The following is a 19,304-nucleotide window of genomic DNA, read 5'->3' as shown; positions in this document are numbered from 1 at the left end:
GTGAAAATCGGGTGAAAATCGGGTGAAAATCCGGTGAAAATCGGATAAAAAACGGATAAAAATCCGGTGAAAATCGGATAAAAATCGGATAAAAAATGGATAAAAATCCGGTGAAAATCGGATAAAAATCGGATAAAAAACGGATAAGAATTGGGCTGAATTCTCCTAGATTTGGGTTCAGATTGGAAATCCAAAATTGGGCAGAATTCTCGCAAAATTGGGCTGAATTCTCCTAGATTTGGGTCCAGACTGGAAATCCAAAATTGTGCTGAATTCTCCTAGATTTGGGTCCAGAATTGGGGTGGATTCTACTAGATTTGGGTTCAGATTGGAAATCGAAAATTGGGGTTGAATTCTCCTAGATTTAGGTCCAGACTGGAAATCCAAAATTGGGCTGAATTCTCCTAGATTTGGGTCCAGACTGGAAATGCAAATTTGGGTTGAATTCTCCTAGATGGGGTCCAGACTGGAAAGCAAAAATTGGGCTGAATTCTCCTAGATTTGGGTCCAGACTGGAAATCCAAAATTGGGCTGAATTCTCCTAGATTTGGGTCCAGACTGGAAGTCAAAAATTGGGCTGAATTCTCCTAGATGGGGGGCCAGAATTGGGGTGGATTCTCCTAGATTTGGGTCCAGACTGGAAATCTAAAATTGGGCTGAATTCTCACAAAATTGGGGTTGAATTCTCCGAAATGGGGGTCCAGAAATGGTCTGAATTCTCCTAGATTTGGGTCCAGACTGGAAATCCAAAATTGGGTTGAATTCTCCTAGATTTGGGTCCAGACTGGAAATGCAAATTTGGGTTGAATTCTCCTAGATGGGGTCCAGACTGGAAATCTAAAATTGGGCTGAATTCTCGCAAAATTGGGCTGAATTCTCCTAGATTTGGGTCCAGACTGGAAATCTAAAATTGGGCTGAATTCTCGCAAAATTGGGGTTGAATTCTCCGAAATGGGGGTCCAGAATTGGGCTGAATTCTCCTAGATTTGGGTCCAGACTGGAAATCCAAAATTGGGCTGAATTCTCCTAGATTTGGGTTCAGATTGGAAATCGAAAATTGGGCTGAATTCTCCGAAATGGGGGTCCAGAATTGGGCTGGATTCTACTAGATTTGGGTCCAGACTGGAAATCTAAAATTGGGCTGAATTCTTCTAGATTTGGGTCCAGACTGGAAGTCAAAAATTGGGCTGAATTCTCCTAGATGGGGGGCCAGAATTGGGCTGAATTCTCCTAGATTTGGGTCCAGACTGGAAATCCAAAATTGGGCTGAATTCTCACAAAACTGGGCTGAATTCTCCTAGATTTGGGTCCAGATTGGAAATCCAAAATTGGGCGGAATTCCCCTAGATGGGGGTCCAGAATTGGACAGAATTCTCGCAAAATTGGGCTGAATTCTCCTAGATGGGGGTCCAGAATTGGGGTGAATTCTCCTAGATTTGGGTTCAGATTGGAAATCCAAAATTTGGCTGAATTCTCGCAAAATTGGGCTGAATTCTCCTAGATTTGGGTCCAGAATTGGGCTGGATTCTACTAGATTTGGGTTCAGATTGGAAATCGAAAATTGGGGTTGAATTCTCCTAGATTTAGGTCCAGACTGGAAATCAAAAATTGGGCTGGATTCTCCTAGATTTGGGTCCAGACTGGAAATCAAAAATTAGGCTGAATTCTCCTAGATTTGGGTCCAGACTGGAAAGCAAAAATTGGGCTGAATTCTCGCAAAATTGGGGTTGAATTCTCCGAAATGGGGGTCCAGAAATGGTCTGAATTCTCCTAGATTTGTGTTCAGATTGGAAATCCAAAATTGGGCAGAATTCTCGCAAAATTGGGCTGAATTCTCCTAGATTTGGGTCCAGACTGGAAGTCAAAAATTGGGCTGAATTCTCCTAGATGGGGGGCCAGAATTGGGGTGAATTCTACTAGATTTGGGTCCAGACTGGAAATCCAAAATTGAGCTGAATTCTCGCAAAATTGGGGTTGAATTCTCCGAAATGGGGGTCCAGAATTGGGCTGAATTCTCCTAGATTTGTGTTCAGATTGGAAATTCAAAATTGGGCGGAATTCTCGCAAAATTGGGCTGAATTCTCCTAGATTTGGGTCCAGATTGGAAATCGAAAATTGGGCGGAATTCCCCTAGATGGGGGTCCAGAATTGGACAGAATTCTCGCAAAATTGGGCTGAATCCTCCTAGATGGGGGTCCAGAATTGGGGTGAATTCTACTAGATTTGGGTTCAGATTGGAAATTCAAAATTGGGCGGAATTCTCGCAAAATTGGGCTGAATTCTCCTAGATTTGGGTCCAGACTGGAAATCCAAAATTGGGTTGAATTCTCCTAGATTTGGGTTCAGACTGGAAATGCAAATTTGGGTTGAATTCTCCTAGATTTGGGTTCAGACTGGAAATGCAAATTTGGGTTGAATTCTCCTAGATGGGGTCCAGACTGGAAAGCAAAAATTTGTCTGAATTCTCGCAAAATTGGGGTTGAATTCTCCTAGATTTGGGTCCAGACTGGAAATCCAAAATTGGGCTGAATTCTCGCAAAATTGGGCTGAATTCTCGCAAAATTGGGCTGAATTCTCCGAAATGGGGGTCCAGAATTGGGTTGAATTCTCCTAGATTTGGGTCCAGACTGGAAATCTAAAATTGGGCTGAATTCTCCTAGATTTGGGTCCAGACTGGAAATGCAAATTTGGGCGGAATTCTCCTAGATTTGGGTCCAGACTGGAAATGCAAATTTGGGCTGAATTCTCCTAGATGGGGTCCAGACTGGAAATCCAAAATTGGGCTGAATTCTCGCAAAATTGGGCTGAATTCTCCTAGATTTGGGTCCAGACTGGAAATCCAAAATTAGGCTGAATTCTCCTAGATGGGGGTCCAGACTGGAAATCCAAAATTGGGCTGAATTCTCCTAGATTTGGGTCCAGACTGGAAATCCAAAATTGGGCTGAATTCTCCTAGATTTGGGTCCAGACTGGAAATCCAAAATTGGGCTGAATTCTCACAAAATTGGGGTTGAATTCTCCGAAATGGGGGTCCAGAATTGGGTTGAATTCTCCTAGATTTGGGTCCAGACTGGAAATCTAAAATTGGGTTGAATTCTCCTAGATTTGGGTTCAGACTGGAAATGCAAATTGGGGTTGAATTCTCCTAGATTTGGGTCCAGACTGGAAGTCAAAAATTGGGCTGAATTCTCCTAGATTTGGGTCCAGACTGGAAATCTAAAATTAGGCTGAATTCTCCTAGATTTGGGTCCAGACTGGAAATCCAAAATTAGGCTGAATTCTCCTAGATTTGGGTCCAGACTGGAAATCCAAAATTAGGCTGAATTCTCCTAGATTTGGGTCCAGACTGGAAATCCAAAATTAGGCTGAATTCTCCTAGATGGGGTCCAGACTGGAAATGCAAATTTGGGCTGAATTCTCCTAGATTTGGGTCCAGACTGGAAATCCAAAATTAAGCTGAATTCTCCTAGATGGGGGTCCAGCACCCGGTAAAAATCTGAATTCTCCCTCATTTTCCTCTTCCTTCTGATTGCCTTTCCGTCCCCTTGTCACGTTTATTATTTTGGCCCCAAATAAAGGTGGATTTTGGGTGATTTCGTGCTGTTTTTGCATTTTTGGCACTCACCAGCAGCTCCTCGCTCTGCCGCTCCCTCTCAGCCTTGGCCTCTTCACGTCCTTTCCTCAGGGAGCTCAAATGTTCCTGGGGCACCTCCTGAAATCACAAAAAAAAATAAAAAAACACATCCCTTGGCGATTTTTCATTTTAAAATTCCCAAATTCCCCCAATCCGGGTCGATTCCGGGAGCTGGAACCAGCAGCTGCCCTGCTCGCCTCAACGCCGACCTCGAAAAAATTCAAAATTCACCCCAAAAACCAGCCCAAAAAACTGTAAAAAAATTTAAAAATGAGTTAATTAATTTTATCTGCCTGTGAGGAAACAATTTTCTACCACGTTCCTCCTCCTCAAGGTGCCCCAAAATTGGGTTGGACCCCCCCTCCACTGCTGCCTCTGAACTGCTCATTAAATTATTAATTATTAATTAATTAAACTCGTCCTTATTGAAGCAGTTTGACCTCCGTGGAGGGCAGAGAAGCCCCAGCCGTGCGGGAAAATAAATCGATTTATTTTATAACTAAAACCCTAAATAACAATAAAATAAATAAATTAATTTTTAAAAAATTAAAAAGAGAAATAAATAAATAAAATAAATAAAAATAAATAAATAAAAAGAGAGAAGGCAGGAGCTCAGCAACACCCAATTATCAAACACTCATCAAAGTAGGTTAACGAGGGGGGGAAAAAAATAAATCCCAAAGGAGCAACAACCTGGATCTACCCAAGGATTTTTTGTCTTAAAAAAAAAGGGCAAAATTCCAAAATTTGGGATGGGGGGACAGCGCCAGCATTCCCGGAAGAAGAACCACGGCAGTTCCGGGAGAAAATCCCCCCGTTAAAATTAGGATTTAATGAGTGTGATAATTAATATGTGGTGGTTAATGATGATTAAAAAAATCCCATCTCCCTGATCCCTCGGGACCGTGCGGCCTCGGCTCCGACCCGCTGGAATTCAATCCATAAATCCATGATCAGATCTGCTGGAATTCCATAAATCCCTGATCAGATCTGCTGGAATTCCATAAATCCCTGATCAGACCTGCTGGAATTCCATAAATCCCTGATCATGATCAGACCCCCTGGAATTCCATAAATCCCTGATCAGACCTGCTGGAATTCCATAAATCCCTGATCACGATCAGATCTGCTGGAATTCCATAAATCCCTGATCAGATCTCCTGGAATTCCATAAATCCCTGATCATGATCAGATCTCCTGGAATTCCATAAATCCGTGATTATGATCAGACCTGCTGGAATTCCATAAATCCCTGATCACGATCAGATCTCCTGGAATTCCATAAATCCCTGATCATGATCAGATCTCCTGGAATTCCATAAATCTGTGATCAGATCTCCTGGAATTCCATAAATCCCTGATCAGATCTCCTGGAATTCCATAAATCCCTGATCATGATCAGATCTGCTGGAATTCCATAAATCCCTGATCACGATCAGACCCCCTGGAATTCCATAAATCCGTGATCACGATCAGATCTGCTGGAATTCCATAAATCCGTGATCAGATCTGCTGGAATTCCATAAATCCCTGATCAGACCTGCTGGAATTCCATAAATCCCTGATCACGATCAGACCCCCTGGAATTCCATAAATCCGTGATCACGATCAGATCTGCTGGAATTCCATAAATCCCTGATCAGATCTGCTGGAATTCCATAAATCCCTGATCATGATCAGATCTGCTGGAATTCCATAAATCCCTGATCACGATCAGATCTGCTGGAATTCCATAAATCTGTGATAATGATCAGACCAGGGATGGATGGGGTCCATCTTTTAGGAGAAGGGATGGGGTCCTTTTCTTAGTGGGGATGCTGCACCCCAAAATAAAATACCAGGAATGGATGGGGTCCATTCCTTAGGAGAAGGGATGGGGTCCATTTCTTATTGGGGATGCTGCACCCCAAAATAAGACCAGGAATGGATGGGGTCCATTCCTTAGGAGAAGGGAATGGGGTCCATTTCTTAGGGGATGCTGCACCCCAAAATAAAAGACCAGGGATGGATGGGATCCATCTTTTAGGGGGGATGCTGCACCCCAAAATAAAAGACCAGGGATGTGGTCCATTACTTAGAGGGGATGCTACACCCCAAAATAAGACCAGGGATGGATGGGATCCATTTCTTATTGGGGATGCTGCACCCCAAAATAAAATATGATCCCCAAAAATAAAAGGGATGGGGTCCTCGCTACCAAAACCCCCAAGTATTTTTTTTCCCCCTTCCTCTCTGCAAACACCCCCCGCCGGAGCCTGGCCGCGCCGCACTGACCTCGGCGCTGGGAGGGGGGGATGCTGCACCCCAAAAAAAAAGACCAGGAATGGATGGGGTCCATCTTTTAGGGGGGATGCTGCACCCCAAAATAAAAGACCAGGGATGGATGGGGTCCATCTTTTAGGGGGGATGCTGCACCTCAAAATAAAAGACCAGGGATGGATGGGGTCCATCTTTTAGGGGGGATGCTGCACCCCAAAATAAAAGACCAGGGATGGATGGGGTCCATTTCTTAGGGGGATGCTGCACCCCAAAATAAAAGACCAGGGATGGGGTCCATTTATTATGGGAATGAGGCACCCCCAAAATAGAAGACCAGGGATGGATGGGGTCCATTCCTTAGGGCAAGGGATGGGGTCTATTTCTTATTGGGGATGCTGCACCCCAAAATAAAAGACCATGGATGGGGTCCATTTCACAGGACAAGGCATGGGGTCCATTTTTTGGGGGGGATGCTGCACCCCAAAATAAAAGATCAGGAATGGATGGGGTCCATTCCTTAGGAGAAGGGGATGGGGTCCATTTTTTGGGGGGATGCTGCACCCCAAATAAAAAAGAGGGATGGGATCCTCGCTACCAAAACCCCCAAGTATTTTTTTCCCCCCTTCCTCTCCGCAAACACCCCCCGCCGGAGCACGGGCCGCGTCGCACTGACCTCGGCGCTGGGAGGGGGGGATGCTGCACCCCAAAAAAAAAGACCAGGAATGGATGGGGTCCATCTTTTAGGGGGGATGCGGCACCCCAAAATAAAAGACCAGGGATGGATGGGGTCCATTTATTATGGGAATGAGGCATCCCCAAAATAAAAGACCAGGGATGTGGTCCATTCCTTAGGACAAGGGGATGGGGTCCATCTTTTAGGGGGGATGCTGCACCCCAAAATAAAAGACCAGGAATGGATGGGGTCCATTTCTTAGGGGGATGCTGCACCCCAAAATAAGACCAGGGATGGATGGGATCCATTTTTTAGGAGAAGGGATGGGGTCCTTTTCTTAGTGGGGATGCTGCACCCCAAAATAAAAGACCATGGATGGGGTCCATTTATTATGGGAATGAGGCACCCCCAAAATAAAAGACCAGGGATGGATGGGGTCCATTCCTTAGGGCAAGGGATGGGGTCCATTTCTTAGGGGATGCTGCACCCCAAAATAAAAGACCAGGGATGTGGTCCATTACTTAGAGGGGATGCTACACCCCAAAATAAGACCAGGGATGGATGGGGTCCATTTCTTAGGGGATGCTGCACCCCAAAATAAAAGATCAGGAATGGATGGGGTCCATTCCTTAGGAGAAGGGGATGGGGTCCATTTTTTGGGGGGATGCTGCACCCCAAAAAAAAGAACAGGGATGGATGGGGTCCATTTATTAGGGGGGATGCTGCACCCCAAAATAAAAGACCAGGGATGGATGGGATCCATTTCTTATTGGGGATGCTGCACCTCAAAATAAGACCAGGGATGGATGGGATCCATTTTTAAGGAGAAGGGATGGGGTCCATTTCTCAGGGGTGACGATGCACCCCAAAATAAAAGACCAGGGATGGATGGGATCCATTTCTTATTGGGGATGCTGCACCCCAAAATAAAATATAATCCCCAAAAAAAGAGGGATGGGATCCTCGCTACCAAAACCCCCAAGTATTTTATTCCCCCCTTCCTCTCCGCAAACACCCCCCGCCGGAGCACGGCCGCGCCGCACTGACCTCGGCGCTGGGAGGGGGGGATGCTGCACCCCAAAAAAAAAGACCAGGGATGGATGGGGTCCATTCCTTAGGAGAAGGGGATGGGGTCCATTTCTTAGGGGGATGCTGCACCCCAAAATAAAAGACCAGGGATGGATGGGGTCCATCTTTTAGGGGGGATGCTGCACCCCAAAATAAAAGACCAGGGATGGATGGGATCCATTTCTTATTGGGGATGCTGCACCCCAAAATAAGACCAGGGATGGATGGGGTCCATCTTTTAGGGGGGATGCTTCACCCCAAAATAAAAGAACAGGGATGGATGGGATCCATTTCTTAGGGGGATGCTGCACCCCAAAATAAGACCAGGGATGGATGGGGTCCATTTTTTAGGAGAAGGGATGGGGTCCATTTCTCAGGGGTGACGATGCACCCCAAAATAAAAGACCAGGGATGGATGGGGTCCATTTCTTAGTGGGGATACTACACCCCAAAAAAAAAGAACAGGGATGGATGGGGTCCATTTATTAGGGGGGATGCTGCACCCCAAAATAAGACCAGGGATGGATGGGATCCATTTCTTATTGGGGATGCTGCACCCCAAAACAAAATATGATGCCCAAAAATAAAAGGGATGGGGTCCTCGCTACCAAACCCCCCCCTAAGTATTTTTTTCCCCCCTTCCTCTCCGCAAACACCCCCCGCCGGAGCACGGCCGCGCCGCACTGACCTCGGCGCTGGGAGGGGGGGATGCTGCACCCCAAAAAAAAAGACCAGGAATGGATGGGGTCCATCTTTTAGGGGGGATGCTGCACCCCAAAATAAAAGACCAGGAATGGATGGGGTCCATCTTTTAGGGGGGATGCTGCCCCCCAAAATAAAAGACCAGGGATGGATGGGGTCCATTCCTTAGGAGAAGGGGATGGGGTCCATTTCTTAGGGGATGCTGCACCCCAAAATAGAAGACCAGGGATGGATGGGGTCCATCTTTTAGGGGGGATGCTGCACCCCAAAATAAAAGACCATGGATGGGATCCATTTTTTAGGAGAAGGGATGGGGTCCATTTCTTATTGGGGATGCTGCACCCCAAAATAAAAGACCAGGAATGGATGGGGTCCATTCCTTAGGAGAAGGGGATGGGGTCCATTTCTTAGGGGGATGCTGCACCCCAAATAAAAAAGAGGGATGGGGTCCTCGCTACCAAAACCCCCCCTGAGTATTTTTCCCCCCTTCCTCTCCGCAAACACCCCCCGCCGGAGCACGGCCGCGCCGCACTGACCTCGGCGCTGGGAGGGGGGGATGCGGCACCCCAAAAAAAAGAACAGGGATGGATGGGGTCCATCTTTTAGGGGGGATGCTGCACCCCAAAAAAAAAGACCAGGGATGGATGGGGTCCATCTTTTAGTGGGGATGCTGCACCCCAAAATAGAAGACCAGGGATGGATGGGGTCCATCTTTTAGGGGGGATGCTGCACCCCAAAACAGAAGACCAGGGATGGATGGGATCCATTTCTTAGGAGAAGGGGATGGGGTCCATTTCTTATTGGGGATGCTGCACCCCAAAATAAGAAGACCAGGGATGGATGGGATCCATCTTTTAGGGGGGATGCTGCACCCCAAAATAAAAGACCAGGGATGGGGTCCATTTCTTAGGACAAGGGGATGGTGTCCATTACTTAGGGGGGATGCTGCACCCCAAAAAAAAGAACAGGGATGGATGGGGTCCATTTATTAGGGGGGATGCTGCACCCCAAAATAAAAGACCAGGGATGGATGGGATCCATTTCTTATTGGGGATGCTGCACCCCAAAATAAAATATGATCCCCAAAAATAAAAGGGATGGGATCCTCGCTACAAAACCCCCCCCAAGTATTTTTTCCCCCCTTCCTCTCCGCAAACACCCCCCGCCGGAGCACGTCCGCGCCGCACTGACCTCTGCGGCCAGCGCCGCCTCCTCGGCGGGCAGCACGGTGTGGGCGCGGTGCTCGCGGGCCAGGTGGCACACCACGCACACGGCCCGCCGGTCCTGCACGCAGTACAGCCGCAGCGGCTCGCCGTGCCTCGGGCAGCGCGGCGGGCCCGGCGGCGGAGCGGCGGCGGGCGGCGGAGGAGAAGGAGGAGAAGGAGAAGCGGCGGCGGGCGGCGCCGGCTCGGCGGGGCCGGGAGGCAGGCCGAGCTGGCGGACGATGTGGACGATGTTGCCGAGCGAGCGGTTGGGGCGGAAGAGGCGCTGCGGGACCGGCTCCCGGCACTGAGGGCAGCAGAGGCGGCGCGCCGAGTCCTCCCAGCACTGCGTGACGCAGGCGCGGCAGAAGTTGTGGCCGCACTCGGCCACCAGCACCGGGTCCGTGAAGTACTCCAGGCACACCGGGCACGTCAGCTCGTCCTGCAGGCTGCGGGCGGCGCTGCAAGGCGCCGGCGGCGCGGCGGGAGGGGCGGCGGGAGCCTCCATGGGGGGCGAGGCGGCGGGGCCGGTCCCGGTCGTGGCGGCGGTGAGGCGATGGAGGGCTTAGAATAAAAATTAAAGAAAATAATAATCAGCGCGCTCCGTCCGCCCCGCGCGCCGCCGCCGCCTCGACTGAGGGGGTGAGGGGAGGGAGGAGGGGCGGGACTGCGCATGCGCAGCGTGCAGAAGAAGGCGTGGCTTGGTATGCATATCATTAAGTGGGCGTGGCCGTCGCGCGCCGCTATATAAAGGGGGCGTGGTTACGCGTGGCTGACGCTTTCGCGCATGCGCAGAACACAGGAGCTGTTGGGAAGGGGGGGCGATGCCCCCATAGGGCCTTAAAGGGTTAAAAAAATGGCCAAATTTTAAGGCAAAAAAAAGGGGTTTTGGGGGTCCCTCCGCCATTTGAATAACGTTTCTGCGAAAAATGCGTGTTTTATCAGTTTTTTTCGCAAATATTACGATGCATGTTATGCCTATGGTGTCAGAAAGCGATGCTGGATTAATTCTCTTAATTAGACTGTTAAATGTAATTGTAGGTTCCGACATAATGTGAAAATAGAGATTATGTATGTGGAGGGGAGTTTTATTTTAGGAATGAGATGCTGGCTTCGAGGAACACCTGAATCTTCCAGAGAAAAGGAATTTATAGGGTTTTTTTAATCAGAAAAAGCGAATTTCTTCAGGCCTTGCTCAGACTCCTTGGGGATTCAAGGAAACAGTTGACATCCAACAGGGAGAATTCTTGTTTTTAAATAAAATCTATGCATAACCACGAAGGATATATGAATATGCAACAGGCTGTTGTTCACAAGGGATGCTTTTTGTGACTTAGTGTCCAAGAGCATCCGAACATCCGTAATTCTTTGCTTTTTATTGCCTTGCAATTGTCCTAACTAAAATTTTTTTACACTAATTATATTACTATTTTTATAACCATTTTATTATTACGAAACTTTTCCAAGTGGGTTTTCCACAGCATCAGCTTCTCCGCCGTGTCCCCACCACTGTTAAAAATCCCCTCCAGGAAGGTGAATTCAGGGGGAAAAAAAAATTACTCAAAAACCATCTTAAAACCAACACCAGCCCTTTCCTAGGGGATTTAGGGATTTATATCCCTACTGGGAGCAATCCCTCCTCCACGAGACAGACGGAGAGGAGGGATCAGCAGCATTTATCTGATTTTATTTACATTTTTCTGCTTTTATTTAAATTTTTCTGCTTTTATTCACGTTTCCCCTCTGCTGCCCGGGCTGAGAGCGGGGCTGCCCTTTTCCAAAATGGCGGCCTCGCCTTCAGGGAAAGACGCGAGGCAAAATGGCGGAGGCCTTTTTCTCCCCATTGCCGCCCGCGCTGCCCACCTCAAGATGGCGCCTGACCTTGACGCCGCGGCCGCCATCTTAGGTGAGGTGACCCAGCCGCCATTGCTCCATCGCGGGGAAATTTTAGCTTTTAATCCTTATCGCGGGGAAATTTTGGCTTTTAAACCCCCTCAGGGGGATTTTTAGCGGATTTTTGGGGGTGTTCGGTTTATGTCGCGACATGTCGCGGTGATAAAAACGCCGTTTTTTGCCTTTTTTCCTGCTGCGAGGTGTCATGGCGGCCGCAGCCATGGCGCGGTCCCGCCTTTTCCCCTCACCCCCCCGCCACTAAAAAAGGGACTCAAAATCAATTTGTTAAATTTTATTTTCCCTTTTTTCTTTCTTTTTTTTACCCATTTTTAAAATATATTTTTAATTTTTTTTATTTTATTTTAGGGGAAAAGCACCAGCACCCACCAGGACGTTAAACAACATTTTTTTCACTGAATAAAAGTGGATTTTTTCTAAATTTCTGCCCACAGCCCGCAGGTTTTGCCACCAGAGGGTCTCGGTTATTGCGCAAAATATTTTTCTGTCTTTTCCCCCACCCCTCCTTGTTTATTTTATTATTTTATTTTATTTTATTTTATTTTATTTTATTTTATTTTATTTTATTTTATTTTATTTTATTTTATTTTATTTATTTTTGTTTTGGTTTGTTTTCCATTTTATTTTATTTTTGTTTTGTTTTGTTTACTATTTTATTTTTATTTTATTTTATTTTATTTTATTTTATTTTATTTATTATTTTATTTTATTGTTTTATTTTATTTTATCTTATTTTTTTATTTTATTTTATTTTTTATTATTTTATTTTATTTTTTGTTTTGTTTTATTATTTTATTTCTTATTTTATTTCTTATTTTATTTCTATTATCTTATTTTATTTATTATTTTATTTTATATTATTTTTTTTAATTTTATTTCATTTTATTTCCCTCCAGGAAACGGCGGCAAACACGAATTCACCGTTCGCCTCCAACGTGCGCCCATCTTTTTTATCCCTGAGGAAGAAGAAAACATTTGTGGGCCAGGAAATCACCAAGGTTGGAACACAAAAAATCAAAATTCAGTTTGGGCTCAACTTTATTCCTGTTCCAGAGCCTCCGCCCACCCCGAGCTGGATTTTCACACCAAAATCTTGATTTTCACAGAAAAATCTGGATTTTCATATCCAAAATCTGGATTTTCATATCCAAAACCTGGATTTTCACACCAAAATCTGGATTTTCACACCAAAATCCGGATTTTCACCCAAAAATCTAGATTTTTCACATCAGAATTGGATTTTCACACGAAAATCTGGATTTTCACATCAAAATCTGGATTTATCACATCAAAATCTGGATCTTCACCCCAAAATCTGGATTTTCACATCAAAATCCGGATTTTTCCATCAAAATCTGGATTTTCACATCCAAAGCCTGGATTTTCACACCCAATTTGGATTTTCGCACCAAAATCCGGTTTTTCCCATTAAAATCTGGATTTTCACCCAAAATTTTGATTTTCACATCAAAATCTGGATCTTCACCCCAAAATCTAGATTTTCACATCAAAATCCGGATTTTTCCATCAAAATCTGGATTTTCACATCCAAAGCCTGGATTTTCACACCAAAATTGGATTTTCACACCAAAATCCGGTTTTTCCCATTAAAATCTGGATTTTCACCCGAAATCTGGATTTTCACCCAAAATTTTGATTTTCACATCAAAATCTGGATTTTCACACCAAAATCTGGATTTTCACATCAAAATGAAGACAAATTTCCAAACTGTTTTTCCCTCGGTTGTCTCTCCACATCCATTGGGTGCCATATTCCTTAGGGATCCTCTCTCCCGCGAGCTCCCGGCGCGTCCCCGTTGAACCATGACCAAAATCCCCCAATTTTGGTGTCTTTTGGAACGTCCCCAACACAATTTTTAGTCTTTCCACATCCATCGGCGCCGAATTCCTTAGGAATCCTCTCTCCCATGAGCTCCCGTTGAGCCATGACCAAAACCCCCCAAATTTGGTGTCCATTGGAACATCCCCAACCTAATTTTTAGTCTCTCCACATCCACCGGGTGCCATATTCCTTATGGATCCTCTCTCCCACAAGCTCCCGGCACGTCCCTGTTGAACCATGACCAAGATCCCCCAATTTTGGCGTCCTTTGGCGCGTCCCCAACCCAATTTTTAGTCTTTCCACATCCATTGGGTGCCATATTCCTTATGGATCCTCTCTCCCATGAGCCCCCGGTGAGCCATGACCAAGATCCCCCAATTTTGGCGTCCAACACAATTTTTAGTCTCTCCACATCCACCAGCACCAAATTCCTTAGGGATCCTCTCTCCCGGCGCGTCCCCGTTGAACCATGACCAAGATCCCCCAATTTTGGCGTCCTTTGGCACGTCCCCAACCCAATTTTTAGTCTCTCCACATCCACCGGGTGCCATATTCCTTATGGATCCTCTCTCCCATGATCTCCCATTGAGCCATGACCCAGATCCCCCAATTTTGGTGTCTTTTGGCACATCCCCAACCCAATTTTTAGTCTCTCCACATCCATTGGGTGCCATATTCCTTAGGGATCCTCTCTGCCGTGATCTCCCAGTGAGCCATGACCAAGATCCCCCAATTTTGGCGTCCTTTGGCGCGTCCCCAACCCAATTTTTAGTCTCTCCACATCCATTGGGTGCCATATTCCTTATGGATCCTCTCTCCCGTGATCTCCCGGTGAGCCATGACCAAGATCCCCCAATTTTGGTGTCCAACACAATTTTTAGTCTCTCCACATCCACCAGCACCAAATTCCTTAGGGATCCTCTCTCCCGGCGCGTCCCCGTTGAACCATGACCAAGATCCCCCAATTTTGGCGTCCATTGGAACATCCCCAACCCAATTTTCAGTCTCTCCACATCCATTGGGTGCCATATTCCTTATGGATCCTCTCTGCCGTGATCTCCCAGTGAGCCATGACCAAGATCCCCCAATTTTGGCGTCCTTTGGCGCGTCCCCAACCCAATTTTTAGTCTCTCCACATCCACCGGGTGCCATATTCCTTATGGATCCTCTCTCCCACAAGCTCCCGGCACGTCCCTGTTGAACCATGACCAAGAACCCCCAATTTTGGTGTCTTTTGGAACGTCCCCAACACAATTTTTAGTCTTTCCACATCCACCGGCACCGCATTTATTATGGATCCTCTCTCCCATGATCTCCCAGTGAGCCATGACCAAGATCCCCCAATTTTGGTGTCCAACACAATTTTTAGTCTCTCCAAATCCACCAGCACCAAATTCCTTAGGGATCCTCTCTCCCGGCGCGTCCCCGTTGAACCATGACCAAGATCCCCCAATTTTGGCGTCCTTTGGCGCGTCCCCAACCCAATTTTTAGTCTTTCCACATCCATTGGGTGCCATATTCCTTATGGATCCTCCCTCCCATGATCTCCCGCCGCGTCCCCGCCGGGCGCCGCGCCCGCCGCCATTTTGGCCCGGTGGCTGCGGCGGTGCTTGTCCAGGTGCGAGGCCTGGCTGAAGGCGCCGCCGCACTCGGCGCAGCCGTAGGGCCGCTCGCCGGTGTGGACGCGCCGGTGGCGCCGCAGGTGCGACGCCCAGGCGAAGCCCTTGCCGCAGTCGCCGCAGCGGTGCGGCCGCCGCTCCCGCGCCGCCGTCCCGCATTCGCGGCGCCGCGCCGGCTCGGCGATCCGGCGGGACGTCTCGCGCCGCCGCGGCCGCGGCCGCCGCCCGGCGTGGCTGCGGCGGTGCTTGGCCAGGTGGGGGATTTGGCTGAAGGCCTCGCCGCACTCGGCGCAGCCGTAGGGCCGCTCGCCGGTGTGGACGCGCCGGTGGCGCCGCAGGTGCGACGCCCAGCGGAAGCTCTTGCCGCACTCGCCGCACGCCAACGGGCGGCGCCGCCGTTCGGCGACCTCGAGTTCGGCGACGTCCATTTTGGCAACGTCCATTTTGGACACATCCATTTTGGCAACGTCCATTTTTGAAACATCCATTTTGGCGACGTCCATTTTGGAAACGTCCATTTTGGCGACGTCCATTTTGGACACATCCATTTTGGCAACGTCCATTTTTGAAACATCCATTTTGGCGACGTCCATTTTGGCGACGTTCACTTTGGCGAAGTCCATTTTGGAAACATCCATTTTGGCGACATCCATTTTCGCGACGTCTATTTTGGCGACGTTCATTTTGGCAGCATCCATTTTGGCGACGTCCATTTTGTCAACATCCATTTTGGCGACGTCCATTTTGGCAACATCCATTTTGGTGACGTCCATTTTGTCAACGTCCATTTTGGCGACGTCCATTTTGGCGACATCCATTTTGGAAACATCCATTTTGGCAACGTCCATTTTGGCGACGTCCATTTCGGCAAACGCCGCCGGCGCGGCTCTGCCGGGGCGCCGCGCTTTGCGCCGGGGCGAGCCGAGCAGTTTCGGCCGCGCCACGCCGGCGCCGCTCTCCCGGCGTCCTCTCGGCGCCGGATTTTCCGCCAGCAGCCCCCGAGCTGCTGGGAAAGGGGAAAAAAAGGAGGAAAAAGGGAAAACATGAGGAGCAGGATCCTAAAAAATTGGATTTTTGGGTTTTTTTGTTATCCTAGCAACAGGATTCTCCATAAAAATTTGATTTTTTAACCACCTAGATACAGGATTGTCCTTAAAAAATTTGATTTTTATGCTCTTCTATCAATCGGATTCTCATTTAAAAATTTGATTTTTTTTGCTATCCTAATAACAGGATTCTCCTTTAAAAAGTTGATTTTTTTGCTCACTTAGCAACAGGATTTTCCTTAAAAAAATTATTTTTTTTTCTCTCCTAGCAACAGGATTCTCCTTAAAAAATTTGATTTTTTCTCTCTATTAGCAACAGGATTCTCATTAAAAATTTTGATTTTTTAGCTCTATTAGCAACAGGATACTCCTTTAAAAATTTAATTTTTTTGCACTGGTAGCAATAGTATTCTCATTAAAAAATTTGATTTTTCTCTCTTCTAGCAACAGAATTCCCCTTAAAAAATTTGATTTCTTTCTCTCTATTAGCAACAGGAGTCTCCTTAAAAAATTTGATTTTTTTAATCTCCTAAAAACAGGATTCTCCTTAAAAAATTTATTTTTTTGCTCTCCTATCATCAGGATTTTCCTTAAAAATTTTGATTTTTTTTTCTCTCTATTAGCAACAGGATTCTCCTTAAAAAATTTGATTTTTTTGTTCTTCTAGCTACAGGATTTTCCTGAAAAATCAAATTTTTGGGGTTTTCTTACCCAGGGCCATGAGGGTCTCGTAGCTCTCGTGCATCACGTTGAGGTAGAGCGGCTCCATGGGATTGGAAATTCCTGGAAAATTCAGATTTTACCTCAGATTTCCCCAAAAAAAATCGGATTTTACCCTCGGATTTCCCAAAAAATTCAGATTTTACCCTCGGATTTTCCGAAAATTCAGATTTTACCCAAGATCTCCCCAAAAAATTCAGATTTCACCTCGGATCCCCCCAAAAATTCAGATTTTACCTCGGATCGCCCCAAAAAATTCAGATTTTACCCCGGATCTCCCCAAAATTAAATTTCGCCTCAAATCTCCCCAAAAAATTCAGATTTCACCTCAAATCTTCCCAAAATTCAGATTTTACCTCAGATCTCCCCAAAAAACTCAGATTTTACCTCAGATCTCCCCAAAATTCAGATTTTTAAATGGGTTTTTTTTTGTGTTTTCCTGGTGAAAATAATGGATTTTTTCTGTGTTTTCCACGTGAAAATAAATGGGATTTTCCCATGTTTTCCTGGTGAAAATAAATGGGATTTTTCGTGTTTTCCTGGTGAAAATAAATGGATTTTTCCATTTTCCTGGTGAAAATAAATGGGATTTTTCCGTGTTTTCCACGTGAAAATAAATGGGATTTTTCCGTGTTTTCCTGGTGAAAATAAATGGATTTTTCCATGTTTTCCTGGTGAAAATAAATGGCTTTTTTCCATATTTTCTCCCCCAAAAAATCTCCTGGTACCCAAAAAATCCGAATTTCCATCCCTGAGGATCTCAGGGACCTTTTTCCATCCTTTTTTACCCAAAAAAATCCGAATTTCCATTTTCCATCCTTTTTTATCTCAAAAAATCCGAATTTCCATCCCTGAGCATCTCAGGGACCTTTTCCCATCCTTTTTTACCCCAAAAAATCCGAATTTCCATCCCTGCAAAGCTCAGAGATTTCTCTCCAACCTTGTTTTTTTTCCCCAAAAAAAAATCTCCTGGTACCCAAAAAATCCTAATTTCCATCCCTGAGCATCTCAGGGACCCTTTTCCATCCTTTTTTATCCCAAAAAATCCGAATTTCCATCCCTCACTCGCTCTCCATCCTTGGTTTTTTTCCCCAAAAAAAATCTCCTGGTACCCAAAAATCCGAATTTCCATTTTCCATATTTTTTTTTCCTCCCCAAAAAATCCGAATTTCCACCCCTGAGCATCTCAGGGACCTTTTTCCATCCTTTTTTCCCCCAAAATTCCGATTTTTCCCCCCTTACCTCCCGTTTTCCCTCGCCGCGAAATGGCGGCGGCGCCGCTCCGGGAACGCAAATCCGGTTCCGGGATTTTGCTCCTCCCACCCGCTATTAAAAATCCGATTTTTTTTCCCTTTTTTTCCCTTAAAAATCGCCAAAATCGGCGAATTTGGGGAGGGAGGGTCGGGAAAAGGCCGAGATTTGTCAGCGGGGGTCTTGGGTTTTTTATTTATTTTTATTTTTATATATTTATATTTATATTTATATTTATATTTATATTTATATTTATATTTATATTTATATTTTTTTTATTTTTATTTTTATTATTTTTATATTTTTTCTTTTTATAGTTTTATATTTTTTTTAATATTTTTTATTATTTTAATTTTTTAAATTTTCTTTTTATTTTTATTCAATTTTATTTAATTTTTTAATTATTTTTATTTCTATTTCTGTTTTTTATGGAGGCGCCAGGTTGCTTATTTTATTTGGCTGATTTTGAGATTGTAAAGAATTCTTTTTGTTTTCTTTTGCTGCTAACGAAGAATTTATAATTTGTTTGGGCTGGTTTTTAATTACATAAGGACAAAATATAAAATAAATTCAGATTTGAGTCTGTAACAATAATTCCCAAAGCTCTACAATAAAACCTTTGCAGAAAATCACATTTTGTGATTATTTGTAGCCATAAATCCAAAAAAAATGGGATAAAAATCGAATTTATTGAGGTTCAAAAATCGAGCCATAAATCCAGGAAAATGGGATAAAAATCCAATTTATTGAGGTTCAAAATTTGGGTTATAAATCCAAAAAAATGGGAAAAAATCAAATTTATTGAGGTTCGAAACTCGAGCCATAAATCCAAAAAAATGGGATAAAATCCAATTTATTGAGGTTCAAAAATGGAGTTATAAATAAAAAAAAATGGGATAAAAATCAAATTTATTGAGGTTTTACTGTGCTGACCGATTGGGCCACAGAGACCCAAAATTTGGGTTAAAAATCCAGGAAAATGGGAAAAAAATGAAATTTATTGAGGTTTTATCACGCTGATTGATTGGGCCACAGAGACCCAAAATTTGGGTTAAAAATCCAGGAAAATGGGGGAAAAATCAAATTTATTGAGGTTCAAAATTTGGGTTATAAATCAAAAAAAATGGGGGAAAAAATCAAATTTATTGAGGTTCAAAATTTGGGTTATAAATCAAAAAAATGGGGGAAAAAATCAAATTTATTGAGGTTCAAAATTTGGGTTATAAATCCAAAAAAATGGGGGAAAAAATCAAATTTATTGAGGTTCAAAATTTGGGTTATAAATCCAAAAAATGGGGAAAAAAATCAAATTTATTGAGGTTTTACCAATGAGGATGAAGATGAAGATGAGGATGAAGATGAGGATGGAAATGAAG

General features: G+C 45.1%; 2 protein-coding genes across 4 annotated transcripts in view; both read right to left on the bottom strand.

The window, feature by feature from the left end:
* Window positions 1–10,174, bottom strand: part of LOC110481111 (E3 ubiquitin-protein ligase TRIM7) — a 22,012-nt gene extending 11,838 nt beyond the window's left edge. Inside the window, exons 1-2 of the mRNA XM_077788963.2 lie at window positions 9,528–10,174; window positions 3,626–3,712 (exon numbers count right to left, since the gene is read on the bottom strand). Coding sequence (XP_077645089.2) covers window positions 3,626–3,712; window positions 9,528–10,046 — 606 coding nt within the window. The 5' untranslated portion in view covers window positions 10,047–10,174. The remainder of the gene's footprint in view (window positions 1–3,625; window positions 3,713–9,527) is intronic.
* A 2,295-nt stretch (window positions 10,175–12,469) lies between these two features.
* Window positions 12,470–18,134, bottom strand: LOC110481109 (uncharacterized). 3 transcript variants are annotated; one of them, XM_085565069.1, is made up of 3 exons: window positions 17,920–18,134; window positions 16,669–16,740; window positions 12,470–15,917 (listed from the first exon to the last, which is right to left on the bottom strand). In XM_085565069.1, exons 2-3 carry the CDS (start codon window positions 16,724–16,726, stop codon window positions 14,815–14,817), a joined length of 1,161 nt encoding a protein of 386 aa, XP_085421195.1. In that variant the 5' UTR covers window positions 16,727–16,740; window positions 17,920–18,134; the 3' UTR covers window positions 12,470–14,814. The 3 variants fall into 3 exon arrangements, with proteins under 3 accessions (XP_085421195.1, XP_085421197.1, XP_085421196.1); XM_085565071.1 differs by having other exon boundaries at window positions 12,470–15,914; XM_085565070.1 differs by having other exon boundaries at window positions 12,470–15,914; window positions 16,669–18,134.
* Between the last annotated feature and the right edge of the window lie 1,170 nt (window positions 18,135–19,304).

This window comes from Lonchura striata, chromosome 35, assembly GCF_050655825.1.
Source record: "Lonchura striata isolate lonStrDom1 chromosome 35, ASM5065582v1, whole genome shotgun sequence".
Classification (NCBI taxonomy): Eukaryota; Metazoa; Chordata; class Aves; order Passeriformes; family Estrildidae; genus Lonchura; species Lonchura striata.
Note: the sequence above shows the minus strand (reverse complement) of the source record. Positions and strands in the feature narration are given on the sequence as shown.

What these genes read in the sequence shown, in the direction of transcription:
- LOC110481109 (XM_085565069.1), bottom strand. Translation starts at nt 16,726, where the DNA reads ATGGAGCCGCTCTACCTCAACGTGATGCACGAGAGCTACGAGACCCTC. An exon ending in CGAGACCCTCATGGCCCTGG is followed by an intron (nt 15,918 to 16,668) that starts GTAAGAAAACCC and finishes CCCCTTTCCCAG; the next exon opens with CAGCTCGGGGGCTGCTGGCG.